Below are 26,879 nucleotides of genomic sequence, written 5' to 3' on the forward strand. Positions count from 1 at the left end.
GGGTACTCTCTGGGAAGAGGGAGGGTTAGGATTAGGGACAGGGTAGGGTTTGGGAATGGTTTGCACTGGCCGGAAGATCTATGGGTGGGACTGTGTGTGAATTTGAATGTCATGGGGTTAGTCGTACCAGCTCCTACATATCTGGTGGGCTGTAAGGGGTCCAGTCCTGTTCTGTGTTTAAATAATTTTGAGGGATGGCTTTGAGTGTGGGAAAGCGTTTGACTATGGTGATTATTGTGAGGGTCTGTTGCTGTATTGAGGTGAGATGTGGGGAAAAGTTGGAGGGGGGGAGAAGTAGACATCTGCATTGAGGAAGGTGGTGCATGATTGTTTGGACAGTGCTACTTCCTTCTGATTTTTATTGTTGAGACCAATTGAAAAATTGACACATTTGGCTGGGTGGTAGGGTGGGGAGTCCCGATAGATTTTGAGTTCTGTCTGCGCCGCGTAATGGCCGTGTTGCGGCCGTGTTGCGGCCGTTCACAGCGATCGTGGCCATTCTTTTCAATGGGTGCTATTCCACCAGACGCGCCGCGTTACGGCTAGAAGCGTCCCAGAAGCGCCTCGGCGCTGGGCTCCGCTAAAAATAGGATGCTGGTCTATTTTCGACGCGAGGCGTTGCATAGCGCCGGGCAGGAAGTGGACCGGTCAGAGCATCCATTCAATCCCCAAAATAAACTAATTTTGCAAACCCTATCCCTCCGTAGTCTTTCGAATAGGATGAGAAATGCCAGCGTTCTCCTCCGGTTTACAGGCTCTGTGTAAATTATATATATAGAATAATTATGATGATGAATGCATTTTTTACCACTAAAATACAGCAACACAAAGTAGCTTGTCCAGGATACTGTATATGCCCAAATCAACAAAAAATGCGAGCCGGTCCGCAAGACGCTCCGCTTCTGAAACGCGCCCGGTAGGGTTTGACACTGTAGGAGGTCGGAACAAAACCGCGGCGCAGCCGTAAGCAGCGCAGACGGACCCGATGGAATCCCGGGTAAGGGTGAACGTCTGGAGGATTAAAGGCCGGGTCTGCAGGCGTGCCGGTCCCCGAGGATGGCAGGCTGGGCAAGACAGCCCCAATAGACTGGTTAAGAGAGGGGTCGGATTGGGTTGTGGTGACGGATCACTTGACCTTCTGTGTCCCTTTCATCATGGACCCATAGTTTTGGGTTTGGGTGGTTTTTGATTTTACAGAAGAAGCGTTCGGAGTAGCCTCTGGTACGGAGGCAGTAAAATAGGGTATGGATGGACTCTTGTAAATCACAAAATGTTAAAGATAGGGTGTTGAAACCAGGGGCGTTTCCTGGACCTGGAAACATTAAGGTCTTAGCCCACAGTGGCGGTGCCTGAGATTTTCTGTTGGAGGTGCTGTGGGGTAGCTTGACGTTTCATAGAGGGTGCTCAAACATGTAGGGTTTGCCATTAATGTACCGGGCGCTACAGTGGAATTTTCTACTGCAACACTGCCCACACACACATAACACAGTACACCCGCGACTGTTACAATGAAGGCTTGATAATCAGCTCACGGCATATAGGTATAAGCAGTGTACTTATTACAATGTTGAGATATTTGTACTTTACTTGACTTTGATGCTACTTTGTACTTCTACTCCACTACAGTTCAGAGGTTAATGGTGTAATGTAATACCTTTGGTTACTTTACAAATCTGGATTAATGATGTGAAATATAATCAGGTGTTAAATCAGACTTTAGTTCCACCTGGAGTAAATGCACAAGCTACCCTGCAGTATACAAAGTCATTAAAACTAGCTGCACGCTTGTTGTTCGCTTTTGGCTACTGTGGTTTTGCCGATTTAGCGTTTCCTACTCTGTACTATAGGTCCGCTCCCCTAGTGGGATTTTAGTGACTGGACCGGTGGGCTAAATCCTTCTGTTTAGTTATTATTTCCTTCACCAATTTCAACTATTTTGTTTACTTTGTTCTTTCTCTTTCATTAATAGTTTATTTTGTTTATTCCTATTTTCTTTCTTTATTTTCTTTCTTTACTTTTGGCTTATTTAACATCTAATTAGTGTCGATATATTTTTGGTCAATTCATTTTTTGTTTTCTTTCTTTGGTTTTTGCATAGTTTTGTTTATACCGCATGATTGCCCGTATGGCTGGGGCTAATTTTGGTTTATTTCATTTTGAGTTATTCTCTGCTTTTGTCCCCCACTTATTGTGTTTTCCCTTGTTTTAGTTACTGAGAGCTGAAGGTGGTGGTGTTGGTGTCCGAGGTGGTGGCTTCCCCCTTTCCGTGTGCTGTGCTTCCCCCGGGTTTTTTTGATCTTTTCTCCTTGTGATTGTGTGAGTGTGGAACACGTGTGACCGGGGTGACTTAAGTTTGTTTTTGCGGGATTCCTCGACTCATTCGTAAGCCTCAGCCAGGGGCGGCGCCAGGGGGTAGCTTGGAGTTGCTATAGCAACTCCAACAATTGGCCTAACAACGGCTTAGCAACCCCATTGTTTTGTTATGAAAATGTATCTATATATATTTATACACATTCTCGCGAGATCTATCAGGGGTCGTTGTAAGTTAAAGCGCAAACTGTTACTTGGCTAATGTTGTTATAATTCTCAGTACAGATGTAGCGATTCATTTCAGACAGTTTGAAACGCGAGGGCCGTGATTGGTACGTTATCTGCCCTCGCTCAAGGGAAAACCTCCAGCTTGACTTGAGACCGCCCCCGTGATAGATAAATGTAATTATAATGAAGCCAGCTGCAATGGATCATTGATCCACCAGGGGGTGCAGTGGGGTTCCACACTGGAGCTCATGTGAAATAAAGTGAGATACAGTATGCTGGATGTACAGCGGAACTTTGTTAAGATCCATATGTCACGGATATCATACTACTGTGCTAAATAAGAGACATGTAATCATTTACAAAACATCACCATGTTGTTATTTAACAAAATAATTTTGTTATTCGAAAAAAACGAACGGGAGGAAATGCAGCCCGGCTCTCGATTTTTAATCCTAATTTAATCATCTTCACCACGATCATTTATGTTTATGTTCGCCGAATTGACATGAAATCACTGACACATATGAATATACTGTATTCAACTTCATTAAAACGTTATTAACGTGCCTAAACTCAGTAATTCACCAAAAATATGTATATTTTAATGGAGCTTCGTCGGTCGATCAGGATCCCAAAGTGTAGCGGAGGGATCCTCATCTGGATGAAGGGTGTTATTTTCCCCATAAGGAACAAGTCGCTGCAAATTATCCCGCTTATTACATGGCCACATTCTCAACAATTAACGACATGACTCCCAATATTAATTGAAATGCTTTTATGGATTTAGAAAATGTTTTTATTGATTTAAAAAATAGTTGTATGTATTGATTTAAATTGACATGCATCCGCTAAGAAAAATAGTCCGTTGTTACCGTTTTTTTAACAGTCTGAATGAAACGGCAGCTCTCAGCTGTGTATTTACACAACTAATGGCCCATCCACCACAGCTCTCTCCCCCCCTCCTCCCCTGATCTTTCTTCTCCAGCAGCTAAATTAACAGTAGGTTACTCTGAGTGACCATAGACTGTATGTGACAAGCTTACAGTTAGTGACGTAACAACACCATAAAAGCTGATGGGTTGAAAGCAATACGGGAGGTAAAAATAACTAGAATAATTGTGATTTATTTATTGTGGCTTTTATGTTTTTAGGTATAAAATGTTATGTAATTCAGGCTTATAGTTCACCCTTCTCTAAAAGCCTTCAACAATGACAATATTCATTGTAATTTAATACATCATTTCAATATGTACATCTTCTGATGTAACAACAATACAATTATAAATAGTAAGATAGCTGAACATGGTATTGCACATTTAGCTTTGAGTGTTACTGACCTGAGATGTTTTTATTACATGAATTAAGGTGACTGAGGCTTTTTAACATACAGGGATGCAAACTCATCAGGTATGAAAAAGGTGACAAGGATCCGAGCCCCCGGCTCCCCCACCCCACGGAATGACAGAGGATTTTAGCAGTCAGAATAACTAAAGCAGCAGTGTTAATAATAACAGAAACGCCAAAGAGTCACATCTAATAGAAATATATAAAAGCATTTATTTTAAATCGTGTAGCAGTCAGTTTATAATTTTGGCAGCACTGTTGAGCATTTTGAAAATGTATTTTCATGCCTCTGTGCAAGGCTTAAGTCTTTTTATCTTTATAGCCACATGGTGTAAAGTAACTAAGTTCATAAACTACTATAAGTACTATACTTGGGCACAATTTTGAGATACTTGTACTTTATTTAAGTATTTCAATGTTTTGCTACTTTGTTCTTCTACTCCACTACAGTTCAGAGGTACATGGTGTACTTTGACTCCACTACATGTATTTAATACCTTTAGTTACTTTACAGATGTGGATTAATGATGTGAAATATAATCAAGTGTTAATTCCGACTTTAGTTCCACCTGGAGTAAATCCACAAGCTACCCTGCAGTATACAAAGTCATTCAAACTAGCTGCACCTTTACCAGCTTTGAGAACACTTTCATGATCAATCATTATAAAACATATCATATCTATTATTCTGAAATGGACCAATCTGCACAATGACTACTTTTACTGTCGCTACTTTCACTATATTTTTGATGAGAATACTTTTCTACTTTTACTTGAGGAACATTTTGAATGCAGGACTTTTACTGTAACAGAGTATTCCTACACTCTGGGACTATTACTTTCACTCAAGTACAAGATCTGAGTACTTCTATTTTTACTCAAGTACAAGATCTGAGTACTTCTACTTTTACTCAAGTACAAGACCTGAGTACTTCTACTTTTACTCTAGTACAAGATCTTTGTGCTTCTACTTTTACTCAAGTACAAGACCTGAGTGCTTCTACTTTTACTCAAGTACAAGATTTGAGTACTTCTACTTTTACTCTAGTACAAGATCTGTGTGCTTCTACTTTTACTCAAGTACAAGATTTGAGTACTTCTACTTTTACTCTAGTACAAGATCTATGTGCTTCTACTTTTACTCAAGTACAAGATCTGAGTACTTCTACTTTTACTCAAGTACAAGACCTGAGTACTTCTACTTTTACTCAAGTACAAGATCTGAGTACTTCTACTTTTACTCAAGTACAATATATATATACCACCTCTGTTTATAGCCTAAAAAAACTATTAGAAATAGAAGGCTAAAGCTAACGTTAGCAGATAGTGACAATGTATGCTAGCTAGCTAGCTCAACGATTCCTTAAATAATATTGCCACAGAAAAACCTTTCAGTTCACATCACGCTCTGCCGCTCCGACAGGGAGCTCTGCTCTGAACACCTGAAAGGCCCGTTCTAACAGCTGTTCACCAGCGGTCTAGTCTGTGCCACAGTGACTCCGGACGCACAGTTAATATTAACGAACGCGCCCGTAGGTAATGTAGCTGCTGAAGCTAGACCATCATCTCGGAGCAGCAGAGTCTTATTATACATCCATGAGCAGAGCCGACAGGCAGGAAGACTTGAGCACACAGCTCGTACTTCATTATAATATATAAAAAAAGAACACCATGCGTGTCATGATGGCACATAACAGCTCACGGCCGCAGATTACTCCGGGTCCCAGCCCCCTCCATACCCCAAAAATATTTGTATTGCAGATCTACATGAATCACACAAGCGACTTATTTTGGATTCAAAACGGCGAATTTCGCCGAAAGGTGACAAGTTTGCATCACTGAACATAGACAGAGCACAACTGAAACATAACATCTGAGATGTAACAACATAATACACTTTTCGGGGATGCTTGGGATGTGAGTGAGGGACACGGCTTAGAACGGGCGTGTCGCCTGGCAGGACAGGAGAGTGTGTGGACCAGTCTGCCTTGATCTATGAATTCATGTCCGTGACACTCACTGCTGCCCACAGCTGTTTTATAGAAGGAAATTCCTTCACTTCATGAAAGTGTTTTAACCACACACACCTCTACACACACATGACTTGATCTGTCTTCTCCAGCAGCTAAATTAACGGTAGGTTACTCTGAGTGACAAGCTTACAGTTAGACACAACACTGTCATTGCAAGTGACCCTCAGTTAGTTGACTTTTATGTTCAACTGCTAAATTCGTTACTGATAAAAAAGGGCTTCTACTGTACCTAATTACCTTAACACTAGAACCGCCAGAGGTTTTTGTATAGGCCTACCTAAACCCGTCAAATCCCGCTATTAGAATGCAATTTTTAACAACATAGGGTGCTACATAACACACTTTCAGGAAAAGTCACGGACTGGGAGACTTTAACATTTTATTGAAAAAAAGTTACATTGCACACACACAACACACATCACACAAATTGACCCGATTGGCATTTCTAGTGTTAAATAAACTCACTAATTAATGAAACCACTTCAATACGCATTATTCTTATTCTTATCATTCTTTATGAGCGCAGAAATGATCTTAAATTCAGATCTGTTTTTTAAATGAAATCTGACGGCAGGCAGTTAGCTCTGATCACCTATGATAAATGCGCCGCACCTAATCGCTGGCCATTCAGCCACAGACACTGTTCGAAATGGGGGGGAGCTAGGGGGAGCTTGGCTCCCCCGAAGAGGGAGGGAGCTCCCTTGAAGGCTGACTTTGAGATAAATAGGGGGAGCCCAAAACAATCGTGCATATTTGTGTCACACAGATTAGAAATGTTGAGTTTCTGTAAATAACAGTTCTTGAAATAAATAATAGTTATTGTTCATTACAGTTTCTGAATATTTGTTTTATATTTGTGAATATGTCGGGTGTTGCCATCTGTACGTGGCGGCGCTGCATTCTTACTTACGTTGCTATGGTTATGGCGGCGAGGCCGGCGCGGTATTTGAAATGTTCATATTGATATTTTTTTAACTCTGGCTTTGTAATAAAAAAAATTGGCAAAACGAAAACAGCCAAGCGTCACAGCTTTTGGATTCACAAGCAAAGAAGCGAAGGAGTCTAAAAATGACAACGTGAACGGAAAACAACTTTTAGTTAGCCGGCTGTAAGCGGCGTTAGGGTCGAGCTTGACAGCTCCACACCGAGGGAGAGGCCTGCCGATGCGGAGCCTGAAGAGGCTTCAACAACGGCCACATCCGCCGGTATAGTGACACCGTCTGTATTAGTAGAAGAGTGTTTTTATAGCAATTGATCGCATCCGCGCTGCTGCGCCAGTCAACAGAGCGTGCGTGTGACATATTTAGTAGCAGGATGTGCTCTGAAAAATAGGGCTCCCCGAAAGCAAATGGGTAATTCGAAAACTGACACAGCTCCCTCTATACAAATCAAACTGTAGACGGTGTGAAAGCACCTATTGTTTTAAATAATGGTCGGAATGTGACCTGTGAGCCTTCTGAATTACTGTGGGACAGCACATTCTAAACTAAAATGTTCAATCAATAAAGTAACATCTTATCTTATCTTAATAATATCTTCATATTAATAATAATAATAAATCATACAGTATGTGTCCGAAAGGGAGCAGGAGGAAGCAAACACAAAAATATACTGCATATTAAAGCAAACGATTGTAAAGGTTATAGTATGAGCATAACAAATAAAGAAGTGTAATGTAAACATTTACATTATAATTATGATTATTTAATATATAAAGACTATATATTATTGAATTACAAGATTAGATATACTTTAATTGATCTAAAATATTGATGTGTTCAAATGGTCTTCAAAACACAACTTAAAGTCCATGAAACTTGTCTTTCTGTATTTGTGAATGAAGCGCCATCTCCTGGTTAAAACCTGAAATGGAAAATCTGGCAACGCCCTCTTGAAAAATAGTGGGAGGGCTTAACATTCCTCTATACTGGTCTTTGGCAGGTGGTAGGCAGGAAGCTGTAAGCTGGAGTCTGAAATTCAGTGCTCCATCTGTATGTGAACACAGATCGAAAATGGAAAGATTTCTCACAAGTCAGCTTAAAAATAGTCAGCTTAAAAATATTAATGATAATATTGTAGCGTGTCCAGATTAATAGTTATGTCAGTTATCAGATGTGCACAGTTTAGTACATTTGCAAAGTTAATTAGGCAATGTTGTTGGTGGGAGTTAGGGAGAGACCGCCCCTTCCAGGTGTGTGTGTGTGTGTGTGTTTTCGGTGTGTGTGTGGAGGGAGTACGAGACGGTAGGAGTTGTGTTCGAGTGTGGGGAAAAGACATAATGAGTGTTATACTATTGATTGGTTCTGTAAGGCGTGGCTTTCAATACCAGAAAATAAAGAGAACGTTTTCGACATTGAAGGCTCGAGTGATCTGTGATTTTGAATAGCGGTGAACGCTACAATATGAACAGGCTCGTGCTTGGCCCACTGATATTGTTTCTTTATTTATTTAGAAAATTAACTAGCAACGCCATGCTGTCATACCAACTGCTAAGCTACTGCAGCAAACAAATCCTGGCGCCGCCCATGGCCTCAGACCCTTGTTCGTTCTCCCTTTTGGGTATAGCCCTGTGTGACTGTTTTTTTTTAATTGTATTTTTACTATTGTACACAAATAAACTGTTCTATTTTTGATAATTGAACCACGTCTCTTGTTCCATGAGTAACCGAACCTGTGTGTCCTAGTGACTCAAAACTTGTCACATTTTCCTGGGTGAAATTCCCGGGGTGACGTTGTCGGACTTAGTGGTTTAACCAAACTACTGTTAAATTAATACATTTATTCTGTGGCCACTGCTACACATATCATATATATTATTCTGAAATGGACCAATCTGCACAATGAATAATTTTACTTTTGGTACTTTAACTATATTTTGATGACACTTTTCACATTTTACTTGAGTAACATTTTGAATGCAGGACTTTTACTGTAACAGAGTATTCCTACACAAGATCTGAGTACTTACCTCTGTCTGATTTCAAACTATTCCATTCACGCCCTGAGTAAGTTTGCAACTGTGTGTTTTACTCTTTACTTTGTTGTAAATAAAACTGCAGCAGCTTGACCAAAGAGCCGTTGTGATCAGCTGATTTTGCGCAGTTCTCCAGTGTGTTCGCGGGCACATAATGTGCACAGGGTAGTCTCCCACTGCAGTGAGTTGGCGGAGTTTTGGCACAATTCTGTTGTTCATACTATGGACATAGATATGTCTCATAATTATTTGTGTGAACAGAACAATTATTTGTGTGTAAATACGTATGTGATTTGGAAATGTAAAACACCATCCACAAATGCATTTAAAAGATTTACAAACTCACAAATACATTTACAAATGTAAAACAGATCTGCAAATACGCTAAATATTTTCACAAATAAAAAAAAGATCTTTGAATATCTCTTTAACATTTACAACTTTCGATCAGGCATTTGTGAATCCTTTTTGTATTTGTCGACCAAAAATCGAATCGGATCTCAAATCACTGCTCGTGGATCTCACATTTCTGCTTGTGGATCGTCTTTTTACACACACGGAGTTTTGAGACATATTTTCCGCTGGTCACGGCTAAAATCTACTCGTGTCACTCGGTTATTTTCGGAAACCACGTGATGGCCGGCTGATGAAGACATTTCCGCATGATTTCAAAATAAGAGCATGATGGTTTGTTTAAGGCTCTGTTTTTTTATTATAATGAACAGCGGAACGTTAGATGCATTCTTTATCACCATCATCATCATGTTATAGTGATACAGTTAGTTTGTGTTAGTTTATTGGTTCAATACAGCATACATTGAGCACATTGATGTTGAAGTACAGGCTATACACCACTTTTCGGGTCACGGGGGGAGCAGCTGTGAGCGAAGCAGCCCAGAGATAACTCTTTCTTCATTGTTTTTTGTGTATTCAGTCAAGCGGGTCAAAGTTACAAAGCACTTCACATCTTATTAATCGGCCTAATTTTACCTTACCAGTGCAGTAATAAAGTAATCTGCGGAAAAGCACCGTATATAGGTCAGCCTTCATAGTAAGGCTACATTAAATGTTATAATATTCATCGTGTCCTTTCTACTGTATATGCATACATTCCTGTCTATTGCTTTCATTTGAATTTAATGTTGTTGTGTTTATACTTGTTTCCACACATTTCACAATTATGTCCTTTCCAAATGAATCTGATGGTAACATTGGGTCAATATTAGCATTAAGGTGTTCCATCTGTTGATCACTTAGGACTCCGGGTGACAGGAACAACTATTCCTGAGTGTTCCTCACGGAGATGACCACTGGCCTCCCAGTCAATGTAGGGGATCTGTAATCTCTGTGTCATAAAAAACAAAATCGTTTTTTAAAAATATGTATACTTTTATTTTGCTGTTATGTACCGTTATAATTGTATACAAAAGAAGAATAAATAAGTATCACTACACTATACATGTATTCCTCCATGCGCATATCCCATACAAATGATGATGTTATTACCTCAACATAATCAGGATCATGAATGGGATAATGCAGTTCTCCCATTGCCGACATCGGATTTGGAGTCATGTTCTACTCCAACACGTTCTCACTCCCAACTCGTCCCATATTGACGGACGGTCAGGGCCCCTCCCTGTCACTAGGGGTGGGCGATACCACAAAATCTGGATTCGATCCGATACCAAGTATTTCAGGGCCAGTATCGCCGATACCGATATCGATACCGATACTTTTTTAAATGAAAAGCGTCTTATGTACTTGCATATACGGATGACATGATTTTTGAGCTGAAAGCATCACAAATAGACTAAATCTGAATTCATTTTCATGAATAAAGACAGGACAGTTTTTATAGACAAATGACCGTTTTACTTTTGCAAATGTAAAGTGCAAACATGAAAAATAACAATACAAAGTGGCCAGAGTAGCGAACTGTCTTCTTGCACACATCACAGTTCGCTAAGTTTTAATTGTCAGTTGTGAAATTGCTCCACACAACGCTGCTCTTTCTCTCAGCCATCATGCGCGTGTGTGTGTTGCACTCGCGAGTCGCTGGCTGCTGCTGTCCTGCCCTGCCGGCTGCTGTCAGTCAGCTTGATAATCGGCGTTCAGGCAGGACGCGTGCGCGAGCCTCGAGGAGAGGAGGACAGCAGTGGAGAGAGAAGAAAAGAGCATTATACTTGTATTCGTCTGCACCTAGTTTTTCGAAGAAATTGACGAGTAGAGGAGACGGGAAAAAAGTATAAAAGTATCGATCTTATTGGATCTAGTATCGATATTTTGAAACGTAACGTAATATCCGAAGTATCAATATTTTGGGATCGATCCGTACACCCCTACCCATCACACCATTACGCACAGGGTACCCCTTGAGCGTCAGTTTTCAACGGGCAGGGTGTCCCATATACCTTCATAGACATCCCATAGCGTTGATAATAGACGCCATGAGAACGCTCCCCGGGTATTTTTTTGGCGCGCACGTGTGACGTCATCTATGCGACGATTTTAAAGCACATCGCGATTTCCAGCAGGTAAGAAGCACCACAAACATGTGACAGAAATCAAGAAAATCATTCAATATTCAGCACAAACCATATGTTTGGCCATATGTCGGCCCAATAAGTCATTGTTGGAACATTTGCAAGTGCAGGGTAGTCGTCTTTTTTGCCTGTAAATCATTTTAAGACATTAAAAAAATAAAGTATAACTTACTAATGTGCAGAATGCTAGCTAGCTGCTACTAGCTATTAGCTAGCACAGAATATGTTGCCTTTGAAGTTTAACTTTATTCAAGAGGTGGCAAACGTCTGACACCTGTTATTGCATGAAATAATATTTGTGATTGTTTATTAATGTAGTTATTATGTGTCAGTTATGTGTTTTTAATGGGCTTATTTATTAAATGAATGACACAACAATAACAAAAATGTAATAATCATAAAAGTTCACTAATGCCAAGCCCCTTAAATATTAGGTGACCTGTATTTGTCAGATAAGATCTTACAGGTTACAGTCATAGGGAATTGTATGGTTTCCATTCATAATGTATTTCCAGTTACCTATGTTACCATAGCTCAAGACTGTCTTTTTGTAATCATGCTATGTTGATATTGTTCATTCTTTGACAAATATAACGCCACTTTAAAATGTAAGGTGTTCAATTCCTAATAGTTTTTTCTTCTCTCAACAGATTCTTCTAAGTTATTCTGAAAGCCAAACTCCATTACAAGCTATAATAGCATCAAAACAAAGGCACTTTTAAGAGCCCCGTCCCCTTCGTTTCCCTGTCCTTGCTGTTGTGAAATTGTCCTGTCTCTGTTGTTGTCTGTGTATATCTGTCTGTGTACCTGTGTATGTGTCTTATCTGTCCATCTTTCTGTTGTTAGTCCCTTTCTGTGTTTTTGTTTTTGTCACCATAAGTGATTCAGAGCACCAAGATCCATTTAAGAGCCTTGATGATTTTCTTGATAATGAAGAACTCAAAAATGAGATGGAAAGTCTTGATGACTTGATTGGTGAGCTTCAGGATGGGGAAGTAGCAGCCCCAGTCCAGACACCTGAACCAACCATAAGGTGGACAAAGAGAGACATCGATGGAAACATAATATATTCAAGGCCAAGATCAAGCAGGAACCAGTCCAATAAGTGTCAGTATTGTTTATTATTGAAGATATTTAGGAAATCTAGATTATTTAGTCACCTGTGAGTTTATCAGATAAAGGAATATATGTATACCTTGATGTTTAGGTATCAACATCAAACTAAAACCAACGATAACCATTTTTGACAATCAAAGTCAATTCATTATGACTATGGGGCCTGAACTGAAAATATATGACTGCTTGTGCATTGTGCAGTTATGGGTAACAGGGACAATTTAATTTGAATCTTGTTGATTTGTTTTTGGTACAGCTGGTCCTTGTCGGAGAATTGATCCTCCCTTGGATGCGCCTGACACTAGCCATGAGTTGGCCTTTGCTCCAGAGACTGTTGGTATGTATTTTGTGTCTACGTAGGCCCTAAACAGAATATTTATATATTTGTATCTGATACTGAATCGGAAATGTAATGTTTGTAATCATAATATATTCATTTTGTAATAATAATAATAATGGGCAAAGCTGTTACACCTCTCAAAGCCATAGCCACTCAGTACACTTTGATATTTTATAAAATAATATTCATGGGTACCACGTGACGTCACTGTATTCTAGCGCCGCCATTTTGGTGTCTGGTCACAGCAAGTCATTACAACAACAGAGAAAGACAGATCGTGAATAATAAAGTTTGTGGATATGCCTGGGATTTGTTGTGCTGTGGGCTGTGACAATAGTCGCCAGAGGAACCCCGGACTACAGTTTGTATCGATCCCCAAAGACTTAGACCGTCGTAATAAATGGCTGGCTGCCATCAGAAGGGATCACTGGCAGCCGACATCTAACTCCAGATTGTGTAGTCAACACTTAGTTTCCGGTAAGCTCTTCACTTATTGTTATCTTTTAGCTTCTTTTGTCAGAAATAAGTTTTCTAAATACTTCAACATAGATAATTAAGTTGCTAAATAATAATTACCGTTAGCAGTGTAATGGTAACATAGCACTCGATATTCCCAGTTTTGAAAGGACTGCATTAGTTTTGCTCTGTGTTCCTTTACGCTTGAAAGCGACTGCATTTGAATAAAAGACACATTTCTGGCAGAAAACTGAGAAAGAAATTGCCGTTCTCAATATTATTGAATGCATGCCTTAAATTACTTGTGTATTTATATTACATGTATTATTGCTACTTTTACCTAAGTTGGATCGTAATATCATTATCTTATTAGGAGGCCTTATACACACATTAATATTCTACCATGTTTGCCTCTGTCTGCTTAGGAAGAAAAAATGACAACCCCATGAGTCCTGACTACATCCCCAGCCTGTTTGCGCACACGTCAGCTGGACAGCGGCAGAGAAGCATCTATGCCACCAGCAGATTTGAGCATACTCAGCAGATGAAAAGGAAACGGACTGAGACTTTGGTTTCTGATAGTGACCATGAGACTGTGGCACCTTCCAGCACCAGTGATGCCACTGAGCTTGACATCACCTTAGTTGAACAGGTAGAATGTGTGAAAGATGACCAAAGTTACTCTCCAGCCATTCTTAGCTCAGGTATTGTGGAACCATGCTCAAATGCAGCCTGCCAAACTACAGTCAAGGCATTGACAAACGAGTGTGCACGATTAAGAGCTGAGGTTAATTGTCTTAAGGACAAAGTTAATGTGCTGTCTTTCAATGAAGAAGCCTTCAAAGGAAATGATGAGATGGTACAGGAAATAACAGGCCTACCAAGCTATGCTAAAATTATGGTTGTTTTTGGCTTCCTGTCTGGGTTTGTGAAAGCCGGTCCAAGACTGACTCCCTTTCATAGCTTGTTATTAACACTGATGAGAATGAGGCTTAACTTACCTTTATATTTTTTTGTTTATCTTTTTCATACGTCTAAGAGCAGTGTTGTCAGAATGTTCAACAATACTTTAGATGTCATGTATGTCAGACTGTCACCACTTATATTTTGGCCCTCAAAAGATCAAATTCAGGTTAGTCTGCCCATGTGTTTCAGGGATAATTTTAGCAACTGCACTTCCATCATTGACTGTTTTTAAATTTTTGTAGAGAAGCCAAAGAATTTAAGGGCACGTGCACAAACATACTCCCATTACAAGCACCACAACACTGTAAAATATCTAATTTCTAACACCACAGGGTGTTACATCCTTTGTGTCAAAGGGCTGGGGGGGACGCACAAGCGACAAGTACATTACAGAAAACTGCTCATATCTTGAGAAATTATCACCAGGAGATGTTGTTCTTGCTGATAGAGGCTTCAATGTGAAAGACACTGTGGGGTTGTATAATGCACAGTTGAAAATACCAGCATTCACCAAAGGCAAGCAGCAACTGCATCCACTGGAACTTGAATCCACAAGGGGACTCGCTGCCGTCAGGATCCATGTGGAAAGAGTCATTGGCCTGGTCAGGAACAAATATACCATCCTTCAGAGCACCATCCCGCTGTCTCTTTGCCAAGCAGCCACTCAAGGACAACCTACTTCCCTTGACAAAATGGTAACAATTTGCTGTGCTCTTTGTAATGTCTGCCCATCTGTGGTACCCACAGAATAGATAGATACTATTTTGTGTATTCCCTTTTCTATGTATGTTGGATCTTCCCTCTATTATCTTTACAATGAATACATTAAAATGTCCAGTTTTTAACTAATAAACATCACTTTTTCCAAGTATTTGTTCCTTGAGGTTTTTTAAATACTCCTAATTATACTACAATGCATCTGCAAGTATTAGATACAGTTATTTATTGCACAATCTACAGTGTATGAATATGTAAGCTTAATGGGTAAACAAAAACCTGACCATGAAGACAAAAGAAAAAGACCAGTGTCTGACAAGAAGAGCTTATTTATTGTCAGCTTCTTAATTTCCCTCAGATGTTTTGTCAGAGGTTGCAGTGGGGGAGAAGCGTGGCACAGTAAACCATTTACCCAACAACTCTGGTAGTATCCCCGTTCTAATGAGGTTTACCACCTTTGAATGGGCAACATCAAAAAATGCGCCATCAAACATGATGCGCTGTTTAAAAAGTTCTTGAGGTGTCCACACAACAAAATCACAGAACATTACCTCTTCAACACGCATTTGTGCCTGCACTTGAAACATATAGCTGTGATTCAGCTTTAGGCTTATCACCCCTCCCTCAGGGACAGTCAGGCAGAACCGCAAGTCTTTGGTGCATTCAAGTAGACTTTAGCGCTGAAAGGACACTTCATTTCTAAAATGCCAGGCTCATGGCAAGCACAGGTCACGACACCATCTGGGGATGCACCAATCCATGGCAGCTCTGGGTTGAGGATGAGCCCTGATGCTGCAACATTGATGTCTTCATGGTGATCTTGCATAGCCACCAGGTAAGACTTTTTGGCCTCGTTTTGTAAACCCCATCTGAGGAAAAGAACATGTTATTTTGGAAAAAAACTCATCACTTTAAAAAGTCCCTAAAATACTGTTATTAGAATGTTAATATCTTTTTTTACCCTCATAATATCTAGTTACTCAATTATTGTATTTATTCATGATGAAGTAGTGGAAAAAATGTATGATTTAGTCTTGCTGCCTAAATGTATATATACCTGGTCGCTTCAGTGGAAAACTGAGAGGAGCGAGGATAGCAAACGCTTTTAATCAAAGACGAAGAGCTCTCTGTCTTGGCTGCCTCATGGAAGGATGACGCAGTAACTCTCCCTGCTCTCTGCTCAAACCAGACCCTCGACCTACTCTGTTTCCTGGTCTTCTCCTCAACTAACAAACACTCAAAAAGAATTGAACTATCAAAAGAGCTGTAATTATCAGAAAGCAGTGAAGTTATTCTTAATGAATATAGTGATGTTTAGGATTTAGCATTGTGACACGCTTTTATTTTACCGTAAGCCATTTCTACTTCTTACCTGCTCTGGTGTGAGATCCAGCTCCTCAAATACTTTGGCACCCTCCTCTAGCAGTGCAGGCACATCCAGTACAAGTCTGCTGCTTTGATACAGACTGGTAAGGGGTGTTGGCAGATCCAGTTGTACAGTCTTTGGCGTGTATCTGTGGGAATGGCCTTCAATGACCGACAGGATAGCACTTATCTTGGGCTTTGTCTCTTGTTCTTCACTTTGGTGGAGTTGTTCACAGAATAACTTGAAATCATCACCAGATGGTCTCATGTGCTGAAACAGGTCTTTGGTTTGAACTTGTACTTTAATGGCGAAGATGTTAGACACCTCATCGTACTTCACCATTTTAGTGCTAGGCTGTGTCCATGTGCATGGCTTCTCTGTGCATGTTTTTTTCTCTTCTCAACAGCAGCCAAAACTGTAAACATAAGTGCTGCTGCGTGGGAACAAACCTCTCCTAACCCTGCCATGCATGTACAATGCGCCATCACCACTGTCCCATCCTCATGCACCACAATCCATGGAGATGTTGGTTTGCTGTTCAAAGCCTGGAATGTTTGACCTGTTAAAGAGCAACTTCCAGGTTAAAGACACCTGTGAATAAATGTGTAGGAAAATGATGAATACACTAGATGTTTTTTTAAATATACAGAAATATACAGTACAGTGACATCTCGCGTCGTTTTTGTAAGAAATGTTCACTTCCGCATAAAAAAGCCTCGGCACGTGACCTCCCGCGTGTGACGTAACATGGGGGACACAAGGGGGAGAGCGGCCGGTGTAACGTATTCATAAACATGGATCCCAATGCTAGTTTCGACACAGAAGACACAGAAGAAGTTGAACATGAATATTCAAATGCATATGACGGACCACAACCTTATAACTATGAGCCTGCTAGGCGTCCAAGAGACCAGGAGCAGCCAAGGATTAGAAGAAATAACGGCCATCGGAGAGAAATTGAGCTGTGGTGTGAGGAGAACCAGTGGAGAACTGGGCAGCTATCTTGGTGAGTGACCGGCGTTAGCTACAGAATGTTAGCTAACGTCACATCACAACATTGTAAAGTTAGCTATCATATATCAGGCTATAACGAACGTAGCATTGATAATATAGTAACGTTACTGGCAGGACTGTTGATACTGATCCATAACAGAAACTAATGCGCAAGTATCAGCCGTATCTCGCGTTACCTAATGCAACTCCACACTACAGTGCTATGTACCGGAGGAGAGACGCGAGATACGGCTGATACTTGACGATCTGGCGGAGAAAGGTTATGGAGCCTCCGTTGATATGTCGTTGTAAATGGCTTGATGGAAAGCAGGTGTGTAGTCGGGGAGGGTGCACAGCTGATTACAGCAGGTGAGTGGAGGTTGAGCCGGGAGCCAGGAGTGACAGCCACCACTCACACACAAACAACACAGACAGGGGGAAACAAACAAACAAAAAGGAGACGGCTTACCTAATGCAACTCCACACTATTTCTTACGGTGCCATGTACCGGAGGGGAGAGAGAGAGAGAGCAGCGAAGGGGGGGGGAGAGAGAAGTAATACGATTTCCTGATAAAGCTGTGGAGAGTATGTGCTGCAGGGAGGTGGATGCACAACGCACCCAGGAACGAACGCTAGCTCCGGTCCTTTTTACTGTGGACTCGATGTCCTGACAGGCTGGTATTTGTGCAACCTGCACAAACACAACACTGCACCATGATTACAAATGGTGAAATACAATGTAAAACTACCGAAAAATAACAGCTCCTTAAAACACAACCGCTCAACTCAACGCAACTCCACTATACCCGCGGTCAGAGAGCGGAGCTGTGTCCCCTGTGTGATGTAATATGACGCGTTTGACGTATGACCTTAAAAAAAAAGCAGTTTTTAAGAGCAGAGCTCAAAATTGCTCCTTTCCCTCTGAATTCCTGCCCTTATGTCTCGTAAAACATATCAAATCCTGCATTCACTTTTTTAATTGTAATTTTCAAGCAAGTTTAAGCATAAATGTAGAAAAAATAAAAACCTGCAAGATGCTCTTTAAGTGAAAAATGCAGAACATTAATTTTGTCATATAAAAGCTTGTACAAATCTAAGATTCAAAGGTTTATTGTCAAATACAATAGCTACAGCGCAGATTGGCATTTAATATCTGAAGTCCCAGGCTGCTCCAAAAGCAGGTTACAACATACAATATCCTTAAGACATAAAAAAACAAGTAAAGATAGAGCAACACAAAATATAACAATAGTGCAAGTGACAGAGAATCGTGAAATAAACATGGATCTCTTTCTTATGTAGAAAAAAATAAGAATTAATTTGTCATTGAAAGAAGAGTATGTTGCTTTAAAACAATATAGCTAGCTGCCAGCTGGAGTTATGATGTTAGCTAGAAATACCATTTGCTAGCAACTGGCTAGCAAGCTAACATCATCACTTTAGACATAAATACAACTATAATAACACGGTTTATGATTGTTGTTAAATTACTTACCTCCTTCTCCACATGCCATATCTTGGTGTCGTTCACCCACCCGGCAACGGCGTATTGATATGCATATGTGCTCTTAAAAGCCTTCAGGCTGGTGAATGGAGATGGATTGTGAACAAGATAAATATATATGTCGGGAAAAGTTAGTTGGGGAAGACACTTAGCCGAATTCAATCAACAAAATACAGTTGGGGGTAACACATAGGGATCGCATCCAATAATCGCCGTCTTTAACAAATATCTCTCTCTCTCTTTCCCGTTTAAATGCGCTGTGTTTGCTGCCATGACGAGTGTAAACAAACTCTCAGTCGGTCACAAAGATGGCGGCGGGCATTCCGGAAATGACGTACTTGGTACCCATGAATTGATTTATCATTCTATGTTTTTTAACAGAGTGTTTTCTACGAGATCTCCAGCACTCATTGAGCGATACCTCAGAGGATGTCCAGGAAGCACCAGCCCGAACTGCTCCTCTCATGGCTTCCTGGGATTGGGCAACTAGAAAAAGTCTATTTTCAGAAAGGTGGAAGACAGAGAGGCCCCGTCTGGTGAACAAAACAGTGGAACAAGAAAATGTGGCAAACCACATCTGCCAACAGTGTGGGAGCAACCCAGCTGCTGTTCGTTGCCGTGACTGACCAAGCCCCTTCTTCTGCAATGAATGTGATGTAGGCATGCACACCAGACATGTCCTACACAACAGAGATGCCATGACAGCGGGATTCTTCCAACCACTGCCTCCATCAACTATTGTTGTGGATAAAGCCCTTTCCCGTTGTGGTAAGTCCTAGTTAGTGAATGTACACGATATATCATATATTTGGACCCAGCTCATTTATTTGACAATTTATTCAATGCATTTTTGTTTCTTATTTCTTTATTATGCATTTATGTTTTACATTGAGCTCAATGCCAGTAAGCTTCCTGAGCATCTCTTCAGTACTAAAAGCGTCTTTGAGTTTTGAAAAGCGCTATAAAATTACGATTTATTATTATTATTATTAATACTTTTGCAGCAATGTACTTCATGGCTATTGAGCCTTTATTGAATTTACTGAAATGTAGGCTCATGCTCTTTAAGTGGTTTGATACATCTGTGTCACATTTTCTAAGTCGATACAAATGATCTCATTTTACTTGAACAATCTTTTTTAGTTCGACTTGTGCCTGTGGAAATGCCTGCAGAAATCTGGAGTTGTTCGCCAGTTTCATTGAGGGTTAACCCAGGAAAGGCTGTTGCTGTGGTGACAGTTAATGGTAAGAATGCAAAGAATTGTATTTATTTATTTTTTAAAACGATGTCTCGTTTCAATAGATGTGTATGTGACATATTTACATTTACATATGACTTTTGTCTACATTTTAAATTAGAGGGGATGTGTTTTGTTTTTTCTAGGAAGACATGATCTTAGCATGCCTGAGTTTAGTTGTGACGCATGTCATGCCACTTGGGCTGCTGGAGTGGACAATCTCATCCGGAGTGGATACTGGCCTGCTACACTGCAATTTGCCACAATTTATGACACGGATATCTTTCATTCATTTGAAGAAATGAAGATGGCAGCGCCAGGACTGTCCTGCCAAGCATTTTTAAGAATGCTTGATCAGAGAACTTTGCGCTTTGGCCGTGTGAGAATTAAAATGATTTATCCCACAGTATTGTTCATCCGTTTGTTTTGTGGATTTAAAAGCTGTGTGTTACTGGTAATGATTATTCGCTGCTGACTTATTTGTTTTGAAATAGGCTGGAAAGATCTCAGCAGACAGCTTTCATAAAAGTTTTTTGGAGTGAGAAGCTGTGCGGTTTGAGGTGGACAACATCGTTAAGGAAGAGCGCTTCATCTGTCCTGCCTGCAGCCCGGATATGCTTGCAGTTTCAGTGGATGGAAACCGCAAGCATTACCGGTTCAAGAATTCAGCTAGGTACAAAACATTTCTATATTTTCATTGTTTTTATTAACAAGTACACTACACTCTAAGATACTCTAACCTTTTTCTATTTAGATCGGAGGAACAGGCAATCTTTGAAGGGGTCTTCATATCCAAGGATGAAGATGTAGCAAGATTTGTGGACTACATTCACAGCACAACCAAACATGTAAAATTAAAGACTACAATTATTATATTAAAAAAAAAAACTAACTATATACACTATAAACTTATACTGAAGAGTTGGTATAGGTAAGTATTTGGATCAATTTCATCAACCATCATCCATATGTTAGGTTTCTGGAAGAGGTGTTTGTGGAGGGGAGTGGTCAGCAGCCAGAGAGACCTCCAAAAGATCCACCAGCAAGTTAGACGAGGAGGGCCTGGAGCTTGCGGTGTGTCGCCATGGAGTGCTGCTCTGTGCACTGAATATGTACAGGGGAGAAATCTTTGCCTATCCCTTGTACTTGCAAGAAAAGCTGGCCAGCAGGAATATAACTTTTTTTTGTATGGATGTCACATGTAAATGTTGGCCCTACCTTCAAAAAGTTACAAAGAGCTGCCCAGAGCTCCAGCACCTTCTCCAGATGAGGCCCTTCCTCTCGGTATTTCATGCCAAAACCCATGATTTCAAATGCGAGGTGAGGAAGCATCATGTGAAATTATCTCTTTTTTTCAGCTTTTTTTTTATGTTTTACTTTATTTATTTACCAGGTGAAATGGAGTGGGGCGTATCAGGATGGGGCTGGCTTAACAATTGGGGAGGAAGTTGAACAGTGCAATGCCTTCCTCTCAAGGATTGCAGTAACAACAAAACACATGTCCAAAGCAGGTGAGATGACCAAATACTCAACTAGTTCGATCATAGGTAAATGAGTTAGGGGTGTAGTAACATCATATTTTCTGTCTTTTCAGGACGCACAGACATGCTGACTCTACTGGCCATGCGCTGGAACCAGCAGAAAATCAACAATTTGGACACCTCACTGTCCCATCGATATTAGAAGGTGATGACATAAAAAATATCTTTTAAGATACTTAGTGTTCTGTGTGAGCATTACTCAAAGCTGTGGCCTGAACCTTTGTTTCTTGTTATCTCTGGTTGTTTGATATTGTAGGCCACCAAAGCTCTGCAAAGCCAGATGCATGCTTTGGAGACCATGAAAGCCCAATTGGCAGTGACTGAGAGCCAACTGCAAGACTGGGTTAATGATGTAAAGGAGTGTGCAGAAGGGGAGGAAATGATTACTGGTTCAGCGGAAATGTCTTAAAGTGACCACGTCTTTCCAGCTCAAAATGATCAATACAAGTGGATGATTATTATAGTATTACTGATTTTTCTATTTATTTTAATGCAGATTGCCATCTAACTGATATTTATAAAGAAATTAAACGTACAGCTTCGCTATTCACATAATTTAATTTATCGTTTGAAATGCTGTTCAAATGTAACTACAAATTAAATAAGAATAGTACAATATTACTTTATCCCAATTAGGCTATATCTTACTGTAGTTCAAATTGTAATTAAGCTACTGTATGTGTCTAGACTGGTTATGTTGTAGTGAAGCTATTTACAGAGCATCTTGCAGGTTTTGTTTTTTTCTACATTTATGCTTAAACTTGCTTGAAAATTACAATTAAAAAAAGTGAATGTAGGGCAGGAATTCAGAGGGAAATGAGCAATTTTGAGCTCTGCTCTTAAAAACGGCTTTTTTTTAAGGTCATACGTCAAACGCGTCATATTACATCACAAAGGGTAAACATCTCCGCTCTCTGACCCAGTGTGCGAAAAAGTACTCGTCCCACCGTCCGGGACGTGTTATTTACAATATCGGACAAGTAGATCTTTCAATTGACTTGTCCGGCGGACAAGTGACGTTTTTCGCCCTGATTTATTGTCAAATTATTGATAAATTCAGTTTACAAAAGGCAGAACTCATTCGCAAATTGTACGTGTCCGCCATTGTTCGTTTAGAAATGTCAGTTTTGGTTCTGCGTATCGATTCCTAAGGAAATGCATCTCGCCGCTTTCTGTACAGTTAGACGGGGGCGGGGCGGGGCAGGAAGTGTAGCACAGTGGCGGGGTTGGGAAGCAAAACTAGGTTCAGAGTAGGAACAAATAACAATTGTCCGGTACCGGGATTAATAAGCTCACAACCGCAGCTCTCTCTCTATGCTCCGTATCAGCTGTTCGCTGCATGGTGCAGCTCAGCGTCTCTCCCTCTCTTTCTACACACAGCGGATTCGCTGCCCGTTTAACACCCTCATTTTTGTCAAACTTTCTTATGTTCTTTCTCTAACACGTGATGAAGGTTATTAAGCGTTTTAGCTCATGTGTTGTTAATATTGACCGCCATTTCCTTTTATGAAGGGAAGCAGCCTCCCTGTCTGTGTCCTCGCGCTGTCCTCACATCCCCGGACCCCCAGACTCGGAGGAGCAAAGGGATGTCAGTATTGTTTAAGGAGCAGGGTATAGAAAGTAGCTACATTATTGAAATGAAAATACTATTTATTTACTTTTACAAACAGGGCAGCTGCAGCATGTGTATTGCAGGACATGTGTAAGCGTGCAAGCGTCTTTGAGTTGTAGAAAAGCGCTAGGCCTTAGGCTATAAATATAATGTATGTATTATTATTATTATTATTATTATTAGGCCTATGTGTTGATGTGTGGTTGGACTGTGTCTCACAGGCAGGTTGCAGTGTAACCTCAGAGGAGACTGGACCAATTGTACATTCTCAAACTGCACCACTTAGAACTAACTAAACAATGCAGAGATTATTTTTATATAATTGTATTCAATAACCGTAAGACATTAAACAGTATGAAGTGATTTGTAAATAGGAATACAGATTTGACTTAATGTTTTCATAAATATATTTTTCTCACAGTTTGTCATGGGACTTATTATTACCCTCTCAAAGAACCGGAATCGAGAACCGAAAATAACCGGAATCGATAAGCAGAACCGGAATCGTTAAAATCCAAACGATACCCAACCCTATGTGTGATGCAGTAAAATCTTACGTGAGCGGTAGTTTTTGTCCATTCTGGACAAGTGAAAAACCGATTCGGACAAGTAAATTGCCAAACTCACTTGTCCATGGACAAGTACTCTCAAAAAACTTTTTCTCACACTGTGACCGTGGGTATAGTTAGTAGTTGCGTTGAGTTGAGCGGTTGTATTTTAGTGAGCTGGTATTTTTCGGTAGTTTTACATTGCATTTCACCATTTGTAATCATGGTGCAGTATTGTGTTTGTCTCGGTTGCACAAATACCAGCCTGTCAGGACATTGGGTCCACAGTTTCCCTCACGGGAAAAGGACCGGAGCTAGCGTTCGTTCCTGGGTGCGTTGTGCATCCACCTCCCTGCAGCACATACTCTCCACAGCTTTATCAGGAAACTGTATTACATCTCTCTCCCCCCCACCTTCGCTGCTCTCTCTTTCTCTCCCCTCCGGTACACGGCACCGTAAGACATAGTGTGGAGTTCCATTAGGTAACGCTGTGGTGGCTGTACTGCTCCAGCCGTCTCCTTTGTGTTTGTTCGTTTCCCCCTGTCTGTGTTGTTTGTGTGTGCGTGGTGGCTGTCACTCCTGGCTCCCGGCTCAACCTCCACTCACCTGCTGCAATCAGCTGTGCACCCTCCCCGACTACACACCTGCTTTCCATCAAGCCATTTACAACGTCATATCAATAGAGGCTCCACAACCTTTCTCTGCCAGATCGACAAGTATCAGCCGTATCTCGCGTCTCTCCTCCGGTACACAGCACCGTAGTGTGGAGTTGCATTAGGTAACGCGAGATACGGCTGATACTTGCGCATTAGTTTCTGTTATGGATCAGTATCAACAGTCCTGCCAGTAACGTTACTATATTATAAATGCTACTTTAGTTATAGCCTGATATATGATAGCTAACTTCACAATGTTGTGATGTGACGTTAGCTAACATTCTGTAGCTAACGCCGGTCACTCACCAAGATAGCTGCCCAGTTCTCCACTGGTTCTCCTCACACCACAGCTCAATTTCTCTCCGATGGCCGTTATTTCTTCGAATCCTTGGCTGCTCCTGGTCTCTTGGACGCCTAGCAGGCTCATAATTATAAGGTTGTGGTCCGTCATATGCATTTGAATATTCATGTTCAACTTCTTCTGTGTCGAAACTAGCATTGGGATCCATGTTTATTAATACGTTACACCGGCCGATCTCCCTCTTGTTCCCCCATGTTACGTCACACGCGGGAGGTCACGTGCCGAGGCTTTTTATGCGGAAGTGAACATTTCTTACAAAAACGACGCCAGATGTCACTGTAGTGTATATTTCTGTATATTTTTTTGAAAATCTAGTGTATTCATCATTTTCCTACACATTTATTCACAGGTGTCTTTAACTTGGAAGTTGCTCTTTAATAAGTGTTTTAATATGATGTATTAAACCAGATACTTCTTTCTAAGCAGCAACATCAACAAAAACCACTACCGATGATGCTGATGCCTTGGCCAGCAGAATTGAGGTCCTGGTTGCAAGTATAAAGAGACGCTCTCAGCGACTTTATAAAGATACAGACGGCAACAAAGCTCGTGCCAGGATCCGGTGCAAGATCAGGAAGGAGAAGGAGATCCTAACCTCGGTTGTAGAGAGTTACAACAGAATGGCTCCAAGTACAGAAAATCTTGTTTCTGTAAACTCTGTTGGAGGAGAACGCTTGGCCATGGCAGCTACCACACAGTGGTATGTACATAAGTATGTATATAAGTCTGTATAAGTCTGACATATTTTTTACACAATTGTGTCTCTTCCATGAATGCAATCCAGACTCTGTCGATCTAAAGACCAAGAGAAGGGTATTTGACATTGTCAATGCAATAAGGAGGCTCCAAGAGGAGAAGAAGATTGTTCTCATTGAAATGGACCACCATTGGAGAGCTCTTCAAACCCGTGAAGGCCCGAAAGAGCTGTCCTGCCTGCTTTCCAGTGAGACAATGCAAAGTATGTATTTAAATTATAAATGTCATAAACAGAAAAACATTATTACAATTATGTTATTCCAACACTGGCTTTATCTAATTGTGTTTTACTTTTAAGATTTGCCTTGGGTCCTAAGTGAAGAGGGGTTGAGAGGTCTGCAGAGCACCATCCTCAGAAAGCGGCAGAACATCACAGAGAGGAAGTTGCAAGCGAGAGCCTGTTACCTTCAAGTTTTGTCTGGAGCAGAAAATGTGAATTTCTTGCACAGGGCTTCAGCTGATGACTATGACAGTGACTCTGATTCTGACATGGATTAGAAACTGACCCCTTCAACTGGACGATTATGAATATGCTCCTTCAACCCTTCCGTTCCTCCCTGTGTAACCACCCCTTCCTGCACTCAGGATCTAAACAGCCAAGTTACTGCTATGAAACCAAACAGCTTTCTGAGATCAACTATTTCCTAGGATCCAAAATGGGCATCCAACCAACCGTAACCATCATAATCAGTCATCAAAAAGGCTCAGAAGAACACTCCTGACACATCTTCAAACATTGTGAATAGCCTCTTAAAACCAAAATACCACTTAATTTGATTATAGATTACATTTTTAAGGTTAAATGCACATGTTTGTTTTTCAAATACACAAATCATAATGCCTGTCAATATAAATCCTGCATACTGTATTCATACCGTACCTAATAATGTACTCCATGTATATCCATTCAATCTGTAAATCCTTGTTACAAGTTGTAATGTTAAGAACTAATGTAAACACTCAAAGTTGTATTGTAACACTTAGAATTTGTAGATATAATTTGTATTTATTCAGTTATATAAACAAATTATATATAAGCTATATCTATTTCTGTATTATTATACTGAGAGCAATGAAAAAGCAATATTTCTATGTGTAGGCCTACACATAATTTGTAAATAAAGTGGATTGTTGCAACCGAGTCTCGCATAAAAAATGTTAATAGCTTTGTAAGGCTTTAGGGCAAAAACAAATAACTTATTTATTGTTTGATTTCGCTAGTTTTGGATGGCAGAAAGTCAACCATCTGCTATAAAATATAGAATCTTGCTAAC

General features: G+C 40.5%; 2 protein-coding genes across 9 annotated transcripts; one reads left to right on the forward strand and one right to left on the reverse strand.

Annotated features, from left to right (window-relative positions):
• Positions 1–15,349: 15,349 nt before the first annotated feature.
• LOC307031955 (uncharacterized protein) lies at positions 15,350–19,181 on the reverse strand. 6 transcript variants are annotated; one of them, XM_079669570.1, is made up of 5 exons: positions 17,859–17,877; positions 16,846–16,955; positions 16,403–16,557; positions 16,088–16,266; positions 15,350–15,899 (listed from the first exon to the last, which is right to left on the reverse strand). In XM_079669570.1, the coding sequence occupies exons 2-5, from the start codon at positions 16,865–16,867 to the stop codon at positions 15,665–15,667; spliced, it is 591 nt and encodes a 196-aa protein (XP_079525696.1). In that variant the 5' UTR covers positions 16,868–16,955; positions 17,859–17,877; the 3' UTR covers positions 15,350–15,664. The 6 variants fall into 6 exon arrangements, with proteins under 6 accessions (XP_079525696.1, XP_079525695.1, XP_079525692.1 ...); XM_079669569.1 differs by lacking the exon at positions 17,859–17,877 and adding an exon at positions 17,587–17,603; XM_079669566.1 differs by lacking the exon at positions 17,859–17,877 and adding an exon at positions 18,885–19,181 and having other exon boundaries at positions 16,403–16,987.
• Positions 19,182–19,372: 191 nt separating this feature from the next.
• On the forward strand, positions 19,373–26,576 carry LOC307031957 (uncharacterized protein). Of its 3 annotated transcripts, none has more exons than XM_079669572.1 (12): positions 19,373–19,661; positions 20,037–20,138; positions 20,278–20,510; positions 20,626–20,804; positions 20,886–20,979; positions 21,107–21,451; positions 21,525–21,642; positions 21,726–21,817; positions 21,929–22,041; positions 25,274–25,549; positions 25,634–25,807; positions 25,904–26,576. In XM_079669572.1, the coding sequence occupies exons 4-8, from the start codon at positions 20,746–20,748 to the stop codon at positions 21,812–21,814; spliced, it is 705 nt and encodes a 234-aa protein (XP_079525698.1). In that variant the 5' UTR covers positions 19,373–19,661; positions 20,037–20,138; positions 20,278–20,510; positions 20,626–20,745; the 3' UTR covers positions 21,815–21,817; positions 21,929–22,041; positions 25,274–25,549; positions 25,634–25,807; positions 25,904–26,576. The 3 variants fall into 3 exon arrangements, with proteins under 3 accessions (XP_079525698.1, XP_079525700.1, XP_079525699.1); XM_079669574.1 differs by having other exon boundaries at positions 25,634–25,792; XM_079669573.1 differs by lacking the exon at positions 20,278–20,510.
• Positions 26,577–26,879: the final 303 nt, after the last annotated feature.

Source organism: Notothenia rossii (genome assembly GCF_949606895.1).
Source record: "Notothenia rossii genome assembly, chromosome: 3".
Classification (NCBI taxonomy): Eukaryota; Metazoa; Chordata; class Actinopteri; order Perciformes; family Nototheniidae; genus Notothenia; species Notothenia rossii.

Bases quoted from the DNA above. Each gene is read 5' to 3' on its own strand.
- LOC307031955 (XM_079669566.1), bottom strand. From the start codon at position 16,738: ATGGTGAAGTACGATGAGGTGTCTAACATCTTCGCCATTAAAGTACAA. The intron at 16,267-16,402 runs GTAAGAAGTAGA...ATTCTTTTTGAG, and splicing joins TGGATCTCACACCAGAGCAG to TGTTTGTTAGTTGAGGAGAA. The intron at 15,900-16,087 runs GTATATATACAT...TCTTTTCCTCAG, and splicing joins TTTTCCACTGAAGCGACCAG to ATGGGGTTTACAAAACGAGG.
- LOC307031957 (XM_079669572.1), top strand. From the start codon at position 20,746: ATGCTTGCAGTTTCAGTGGATGGAAACCGCAAGCATTACCGGTTCAAG. The intron at 20,980-21,106 runs GTAAAATTAAAG...TCCATATGTTAG, and splicing joins TTCACAGCACAACCAAACAT to GTTTCTGGAAGAGGTGTTTG. The intron at 21,452-21,524 runs GTGAGGAAGCAT...TTTATTTACCAG, and splicing joins CCCATGATTTCAAATGCGAG to GTGAAATGGAGTGGGGCGTA.